Raw genomic sequence first — 9,810 nt, forward strand, 5'->3', positions numbered from 1 at the left:
ACTTACTAACTGTACCTCTAATGCTCGCATCCAAATCATTTATGTAAATGACAAAAAGTAGAGGGCCCAGCACCGATCCTTGTGGCACTCCACTGATCACAGGCCTCCAGTCTGAAAAACAACACTCCACCACCACCCTCTGTCTTCTACCTTTGAGCCAGTTCTACGTCCAAATGGCTAGTTCTCCCTGTATTCCATGAGATCTAACCTTGCTAATCATTCTCCCATGGGGAACCTTGTCGAATGCCTTACTGAAGTCCATATAGATTACATCTACTGCTCTTGCTATATCTCTCCAATAAGCTGTTTCTCAATCAGAGAGAGCTACCAATAATAAACTGTCTAAGCCACTGTGTATCTATATAAAAAGCTGGAAGGACTCAGAGATAAGATTTCTCACTGCGATCCAACTGTTCAGTTAACAAAATATTTATTCAAAAGAAACCTCAGATGTTTAATCCAAAAAAAAAGCCAAGGTTCACTATTTTCTTCAGAGGTACAAGTGATGGCAGAGGGACGAGAGCTAAATTAGCAGTTCACGCAGTCTAAGATTGCTGCACTATGAAGATGAAATATTAGCAAATATCAATGTCTTCTTTCAAAGAAAAATACTGAACAGGAATAATGAACGGATAACATGTATTCCCTCATATACCACACATCTGTTTTCAGTCAAGAGCAACAGCAAATGATACAGCCATTGTAATCAGAGTAAAGGAAAACTTTACAATTATGTTGTGTCTTTTTACTGTATACAGCAATGGTTCTGAAGGGATTAAAGATCAGTTTGCATTTACTCTATTCTACCAATGTCACACACTGTCTGTGGGGAGAGTCAAGGAGTTCTTCTCTAGATTTCTAGAAGAAGCAGATGGATCTGTACCAGCTTCCTAAAGTCCGAATAATTATGCCTGACCAAAATGCAGTTGTACTTATTGCTATCATGCAATAAACTTTCTTCCTCTCTAAGAAAGGTGACTCCTCTGTGGATTCTTCACAGTGGTGTATCCTCTATCACTATTCAATGGATGTGCCCAGACAAAGCAAAGGAGGGTTGATTGCAGCAAACTACCCCAAACAACCCATACCCAGTCCCACACACTGGTAGATGTGGTAAATACCATAAGGTGCCAGCAGTTACCAGATGGAAAAATACCACATTGATCACATCTCACAGAGACAGCTCAAAATGCTTCATGTATAAGTAATTACTTGTAAGTACAGTGATTGTTGGCAATGCTAACCCCAGCTTCTAGTTGGTATGCAAGAACCCGGTTGGATTGACTCACCTGCCAGTTTATTCTCTTTGCCTGAGGGGAATTACTTTATTGCTGCTCAGCACCACCCAATCATGAAGCAACTCTGAGTGGGAAGTCACTATGTGAGGAATCCTGGACATGCATCCAACTACTTTGAACCATGTTTATTGTGTATCAACATCAGGCATGTACAGGTCAGCCATAATGTAACTGACTTAACAACTTACTGCTGTTATGGATGTGAGTGAGTGAGACAGAGCTATTCTATAAGTTTACATTACAAACATTTTAAGTCAGAGACTGCTGTGTTGAAAACTAGTGCATATTTTGCCTAAACTTTCTGTCTCCTCTATTTTAAGGGCGGTATTCACCTATTTACTTAATTGGGTTAATGACTACAATAAAAAAAACTGAGGAGAGGTGTTCCAGACAAACGCCCCCACAGTATGATTTCAAGGCATCTGGCAATTGGCAAGAAATTAGTATAGCAATTTTCCTCATGCACAATATGAACTCTGTCTGATATGTATAGAGTATTGGGCCACTGGTGAAGTTTTAGATCAAATTCTTCATTACTGTTATGACTAACTTAAGAATGAATTAACTAGCTCCTTGTTTGTGATATGACTTTTCAGCTAGTGAATTATCCCTGATAATCAGCGACAGTTTGATGTGGAAACATGAGGCAGCTAAATTGCAAACAGCAAAGTCCCATAAACAATTGTGATACATTTGGTGTCATCTTAGAGCCATAGAATCATACAACAACGAAATAGACCTTTCAGCCCAACTCACCCACGCTGACCAAATTTCTGAAATTGAACTAGTCACATTTGTCTGCATTTGGCCCATATCCCTCTAAACCTTTCCTATCCATGTACTTTTCAAATATCTTTTAAATGTTTTTCTTCTACTCGCCTCTACCACTTCCTTTGGCAACCCCGTCTCTGTACCTCCACCTCTGTGTGCCATCTGCTGCCCTTACTCGTTGCACATAGGGCAACCATATCCAGTCCATTATATCTGCCATTCATTTTGAGTAGATAACTGACTGGCTAATCTGTTTAGTTGATGTTTATTGAGAGATACATTTCTGACCAAGGCTTCATGAGAACCCCCATTCTCTTTTTTGAGAATGGACAAGTATTGTTTTAATATATTTTTAAATATATATTTTAAATTTATTACATATTAAAGATTGGAGAAGTCACTGAAGTGAACTGATCTATTCATTGAGGAGAGTTGAACAAAAGTTTTAATATATATTAAGAAAATCTATTTGTATGGAACTATTGTATAGATGCTATCAGTCCTTAACTATGGGATTTGTAAATGCCATAATTCTAGCCAACATCATTTCTTAACTTGGTATTAGATAATTGGCCATTCAGTGCTGCTACTTGTGGACTGTTGTGTGCAAAATGGCTGCTAACAGTGTCTGTATTTAAAGATGATTACACTTTGAGATGTTTGTGAAAGGTGACAAGACACTGTGTCGATACCACATTTTCTTTTACCCTGATGCCGCACCTTCCACTTAGTTTTCCATAGAGTTTTCCTAATAATTGAAGACATGGATGCTTGTTCATCCATTACTGTCAATGAGTCAGTCAGAATCCTGTCTGTGCCTGAAGCAATGATTTAGTGAATTGTCCGCTGTTAGCAAACAATCTTTTGAGATTGCTACACTCTCCTTTAAATTGCGGATGCTGCTAAATGAGTGTCAAAAGAATTTCGACCACAAATGACGAGAAAATATTTTTCATATTTTTTTTTGAAGACTGCACCATGGCGCCGAACGGATATCAGCTGACAGTGCTGTCACCCACTCAGTGTCTGCAGCCCACGCAGTCTTGCTTAAAACAAATACACATTCATTTTGAGTTTAAAATGTCAGTCATCACGTAATACCCCTGCAAATTCATCTGTTTCTCACCCCAGTGCAAGCAAGGAGTGTTAGGGGTGCCTGAGCAACACTATTCACCTGCCTGTTCCAGCTTGGAGGCAATTGTAAGTCTTTGAAAGTAAGGCAGAGCTGCAGGCCCCTCAGGTTGGCATTTTGGCCAATGCTGTGTCTCTGGGAGTCTCAGAGATTATTCTTTCATGTGTAAAGCCCTGATCATTACTAACATAGGATCACACAAGAAGAAAACAAGGAAGCCATTAATCCATCCAGCTGACGTCCACAAGGACAACAATCCCAATATGTACACTCCCCATCCCTATTAAAACCATGAGATCACATGGGAGAGGTGAGAAGCTAGATGTAAATACAGGCCAAATTGGTGGTGGTGTGGGGGTTTGTCGTGTGTGTGGGCAGAGGTATGTAAGGGGTGGTAAGATATCTGGAACATTCCTCCCCAATCAATCGAGACAGTCAAAACTAATTGAGAAGATCATTCTGTCCCTGAATTCCCTACAGTACCTATCCTTTGTAAGACATGATGTCTGCAGCAGTCAGAACAAGTTTATCTCCTGCTCGAAGGAATTCAAGGAGTTCATCACATGAGGCAACAGACATGACTCTTGACATTTAACCTGGATCGAACCTTATCTAACCTTCCATATCCTAACATTATACTTGCTCACCCTAACCCCTACATTCTCTCTATCCTGCTTGACTGGAATGAATATTTTGGAGAGCAGTGAAGCAAATTGTGCTTGTCACTGACCTCAAAAAAAGCAGCCTGTCAAAGTCTATCGATCTCCATGGTAAGGATATCCCCTTCCCTGACCATTGTCTCTGCAATTTATTCAGCAGAGCTGTTTGCATCAATTAGAGCAGTCAGCCAATTGCAGTGAAGTATTCTCACTGACACCAAACCCCTGAATTCTTTTCCCTTCCAAGTTTTAAAAACAGTGAAATAGATGACTACAACATCCACATGGGATTGCCACATAAGCTCAAAACCATAAACAAACTTTACAAATACCTTGTTTTCAACCATAGAACATGTCTATTATGTACCAACAACAGGCATGTGCAGATCATCATAACCTAGCTGAATTATTAAATAAGATCAAGGGCCTAACCAACCTACTGCTATTCTCATCTAACAAATATAGTCGGTGCCGATGTGTATGTGTATGAGTGCATCGGTGTGAGTGAGTGAGACAGAGATATTCGAAAAGTTTACACAACAAACAGTTTGGGACTGAGACTACTATGTTGAAAACTAGTGCATATTTTGCCAAAACCTTTTGTCTCCTCTATTTTAAGGGCAATATTCACCTATTTACTTAATTGGGTTAATGGCTACAATAAAAAAATTAGGAGAGATATTCCAGACAAACGCCCCCACAGTATGATTTCAAGGCATTTGGTAATTGGCAAGAAATTAGTAAAGCAGTTTTCTAAGGCACAATATGGATATAGTCTGATACGTATAGATTAGTGGGCCACTGGTGAAGTTTTAAATCAAAATCTTCATCACTGTTATGGCTAACTTAAGAATTAATTGGCTTCAATATAGCACCTCATTCATGTAATGGCTTTTCAGCTAATGAAAAATTTTAAAATAAATTAAATTTATTATAACAAAGGAATTTGACTTTCAGCTGACATTAAGTTATTCCTTCAGAAATGATAAATTTGTTGAGTAGTAATTTTGAACTCAGTTCACCTTTAAAATCTCAGTTACAACATAACAGTGGAGTTTCAGGTCAGTTCAATGATTTCTAATTGTTTTCAGTGCAGAGGGTCCCAACAGTGTAGAATCACTGACAGCAGCATTTTGGCAGTTTTCCAGCCTGTCACAAAATCTTAGAGACACCCTGTTGCTGGGGTTGTAGAGCTGGATATACTGTCAGATTTAGTGCAGGACTGGCCAGGGAGTGCTCAGCAAACAGTCACACAGGCAAGAGAGGCAAAAGGCTAGTAATACCATTTCTTTTACATCCTCACTCCAAGTTGAGATACTACAGGAGAACCCTGGAAGCCTTCGGGCTGTGCTAAAATGGTGACATGTCAGGCTAGCATCCCCCATTCCTGATCATTTCACCTACAGAACTGGAAGCATCATGTGAAATAGATCAGGAGAATCAGCACTAGAGGCCTTAAACAGAATAAATGACAAATAGTGCAGTAAATAGCGAAACTGATTTAAAAAATAATCAGTGTGACTCAGTTTGGCAAAATGCTTGTGAGTTGAGGTCTAGATTCAAAATCCTGCCCTTTCAGTGATCAGAAACTCTGATTACAAAGCCTTTTGCTTATACCTTGCACAGACATTGATAGAAGGCAGTCTTAGGAGAGATCATGTATAGATAGATATTCCCACACACCCCATGAGAATGTTGTTTTTGGTCTAATGAACCATTCTGGATGCCAGAATCTAGGTGTGGTACTTCACTGGATTACAAATATTAAATTGTTTGCCCGCAGCAGATTTATATGCATTTTGGCAACAAGTGTTATCTTTAAAATATTCAGTGTTCGTTGCCCAGGTGAATAATTTGGTCAGATATCATGACAGGATTCAGTTTATACTTAATATAAACTTTATCCTGCTTGTAGGTGTGAGCAATTGACAATGAGAGTACAGCTCACACTCTCTGTAAGAGGTTAGTCTCCCCCAGTCCAAGCTATGCCTATCTACCCATCCCAGTCACACTACACTGCTGAATGTGTTTCTCTGATGAATATTTGAGGGTGCCCCATTTGGTGTCTGAGGCTTTCTGCTTCGATGTTGAGGGACAGAAACTTTTTCCCCGGGTACAACAGAGTGTTACAAGGGGACATAAATTTAAGGTGAAGGGTGGAAGGTATAGGGGAGATGTCAGGGGTGGGTTCTTTACCCAGAGAGTGGTGGGGGCATGGAATGCGCTGCCTGTGGGAGTGGTAGAGTCAGAATCTTTGGTGACCTTTAAGCGGCAATTGGATAGGTACATGGATGGGTGCTTAAGCTAGGACAAATGTTCGGCACAACATCGTGGGCCGAAGGGCCTGTTCTGTGCTGTATTGTTCTATGTTCTATGTTCTAATATCAGATGTATCTATTTGGGTTATGTGCAGGAATCATTTCTTATACCCTCTACTGAATGATTTTTGGCGCAAGGGAGTTCTGACTATTAAAAACTTGCAAGATTTCACAACTATCTTTATAAACAGTGCAACATGACAGGCTACCTTTTTGTTTGCATTTTAATTGGTTTTTGTTCTTCACCAATTTCATTAAAGTTGTACAGAATACCTCAAATAAGTAATGAGTGCATATGACAAAGCATCAAGTCTTCAAAAGGACGACTTCATCTGGGGTAACATAAGGGTAGCTAAGTATCCACACACACCTACTGAAGAGCATCCTGCCCAGACCTACCGCTGTACCCTATCCCTGTAACCCCGCATTTCCCATGCTAATCAATCTAGCCAGCACATCCCTGGACAGGCAATTCAGCATGGCCAATCCATCTAACCTGCACAAATTTGGGAGGAAACTGGAGCACCCAGAGGAAACCCAAACAGATGTAGAGAGAATGTGCAAACTTTACCCAGATAGTTATACAAGGGTGGAAATGAACTCAGATCCCTGGCACTGTGAGGCAGCAGTGGTAACCAATGAGCCACCATGCCACCCATCATCAACAGTACTTACTTGTTTAAGCTGAGCATTTCATTAAGAGACTTACTGAAGATAAACGTCAGTCTTTTGAGTTTATGCAGGATCGGATAAATCTTAACATAATGGCCTTCCATAGACTATGTCAGAGTTTCAGAGAATGTTCCGGGTACTGAAAATGGGTGGTTAAATAAGAATAAGTGCAGATTTTCTCCTTCTTTAAAATAGGATATAAATGAGTTAGAAGCAGTTCTGTGAAGGTTCACCTGGCTGACTTCTGGGTTGGATGTGACATTATCTTTTGAGGAAAGGTAGGACAGGTTATGCCTACATCCATTGGAGTGAAAAAAAGAGAGGTGATCTTATTAAAGCATATAAAATCCCGAGAGGACTTGACAAAATCACGTTCTGAGAGGATATTTCCTCTTGTGGGAGACATTAGAACTAGGACACAGTTTAAGAATAAAGGTCTCCCATTTCTGATAGACATAAAGGCAATTCTCAAGTGGTTATGAATATTTGGAATTCTGTTCACTGGACAACCATTGGAGGAAGGGTGATTGAATAATTTTATACAGAAATAGGTTCTTGACCAACAAGGAACTCAAAATTATCAGGAGATGAGCAGGAATATGGAGGCCACAATTAGAGCAGCATAGTATTAGTGAATGAAGAGCAGGCTAGAGGACCCAAAATAGCTGAGGAATGCCCTTAATTTGTATGCTCATACCCTTTCTCAAACCCTGTGTGCACAGCCATTGGTTCCTTCACACCATCGGCAACAAAATCACTATCACTGCAAGTGCTAGAGCAAATCATATGTTTGTAGCAACACATGAGATTCTGCAACAGGACATTTACTTGCGCTGACATGACTATAAGTTGGAAAATTGGCGAGGGGTGTGACCGCTACAAAACCAAATTGACCATTTCCTAATTTCTGTGCATAACTTTCCAATAAGGCCACATCTGATTCATCTCTCGCTCTCTTTGTTAAGTATCGAATATCTTTGGTTGTTTTCATCTGGGTTACATTAACAGTCAGTCGTGCTGCTGGCTGGGATAAGAAGATCTAATCAGTCACCATGGAATTTGTGAGGCTCTTGCAATGGAATTGATGCACTTTAGCTCATTCTAGTGTTCTTTACCAGCGAATGAACTGTTGCGAAATGCGCTGACCAGAAAACTATGTTTAATGAAAGATGTTACCTTAAAGCACTTATTAAAAAAAACAAAAGCTCTGAACCTCTTCAGGTCAAATTTCAGACACAAAAACACTTTGATGCTTTCTCTTTTGGATGCTGCCATTACTATAAAATAATTAAAGTTCTTTTTCATCTGTGCAAAGTTTCTGCTAAGGTTTCAGTTGTTGAGCAAACTAACACTTCTTCCTCCCCACCCCCCGCCCCCCGTCTCTACACAGATACCAGGCATGTACAGCCTTCTCCACCATGGACATATGACCAGTCATACCCGTATATTGGGCAGATCTCCACACCTTCTGTTCATCCTACAACACCGATCTCCCCTGGGCGAGCGAGTGGGATGCCGACAATCACAGCAGAAATTTCCAGCAGGCTTTCAGGTGAGCAGTGGATCCTCAAAGAACAAACCAAGTGTGGTTGGGGAAAGAAACAATGACATTGCAAATGTCCTGGGCAAGATTGGCCCCATGAGCTAATAGCAGGTAATGCTGGTTGCATATTCAAACAGAGTAATGGCTAGCTAATGTAAACCAAATTACAGGTATACAGTTATTTATAAAAGTACAAATATCCACTCTTAGTATGCCAATGAGTTGTGATCATCATGACACATTTCAATTTATACCTAGTCTAATATTTATGCTGTAACTCCGTTAAAGCAAATTAGTATCCAAATGATAATCTAAATTTAAAAGGCCTCAGAGTAGTCATTAAGTCTGAACGGACTTTGATAAATAAGTAATGAAAGGAGGTGAAAGTCATCTTAATGAGGAACAGGAGTAAGCTGTTTTTTCTGTCTTTAGTTGACAATCTTAAGACAATATAATAGGCCTGCACCAATTCGAGCTGTTTGACTTCTGAGAATGCTATATTTCTAGCAGGATGTTAAGTTAGAACATAACAGACATTTTTAATTATTTCATGCATTACTAGACCAGTACGCAGAGTTTTCATGATTTGGATGCTCCTAATCTTCATTGGAAAAAAGTTTAAACAGGATTATACCACGTAGCATCTTCTATGCGTATATCAATGAGGCTGATTTATATGCTGGATGTTGTGTGTGCTGATAGGCTATGTGTACTGATAGACTGGAAATGAAAGGATTGTTGTCATTAATGTATTGCATGTTCTATCTTTAATGGAACTATTTTGGGCCACAATAAATTTAAAAATAATAAGCAGCTATAGGTGCCAAGGCCTCGTAGAATGTAATTTTCCTTCTAGATTTTCAATGAAATCCCAATCTCAGATACGTAAATATTGGGCAATTGAACAAGAACAAAAATATGCATTTGCGTGGCACCTTGAAAAATGGCCCTTGCAAGGTATAAATCAGTCAAAAATAGACATCAAACTAAAGAAGTAGATATTAGGTGATTTGACTAAAAGGTTAGTGGAAGTGTTAAGCTTTGCCGAGGGCTTCAGGGGTGAGGCAATCTGGGGATGGAATTCCAGATTGTGCAGTCTAAATGACTGACAGCAATTCATTCAATGCTGAGGCAATAAGGCCAGAGTTGGAGGGACAGAGGATTCTGAAGGAGCTGCTTATAGGTCTGAAGGAACTTACAGAGGTAAAAACAAACAAAGCAGTGAGGGAATTTAAATGTAAAGATGTGAATTTTAAATTAGAGAGCTTGCGAGACTAATGTAGGTGAATAAGGGCCAGAATGACAGGTGAGCATTAATTGTTGCAAGATAGGTTACATTATGTAGAATAATGTTTAAAGAGTGTGGAGAATAAAATGGCTGCTGGAAGGGCCTTTGGAATTGTGACAATGAGGGGAG

At 39.7% G+C, this 9,810-nt stretch overlaps 1 protein-coding gene across 1 annotated transcript in view; it reads left to right on the forward strand.

Moving 5' to 3' along the window:
• The window catches only part of runx1 (RUNX family transcription factor 1), a 38,022-nt gene that overhangs the window by 20,011 nt on the left and 8,201 nt on the right, over window positions 1-9,810 (forward strand). Inside the window, exon 3 of the mRNA XM_043700188.1 lies at window positions 8,241-8,402. Coding sequence (XP_043556123.1) covers window positions 8,241-8,402 — 162 coding nt within the window. The remainder of the gene's footprint in view (window positions 1-8,240; window positions 8,403-9,810) is intronic.

This window comes from Chiloscyllium plagiosum, chromosome 12 (genome assembly GCF_004010195.1).
Source record: "Chiloscyllium plagiosum isolate BGI_BamShark_2017 chromosome 12, ASM401019v2, whole genome shotgun sequence".
Taxonomy (NCBI): Eukaryota; Metazoa; Chordata; class Chondrichthyes; order Orectolobiformes; family Hemiscylliidae; genus Chiloscyllium; species Chiloscyllium plagiosum.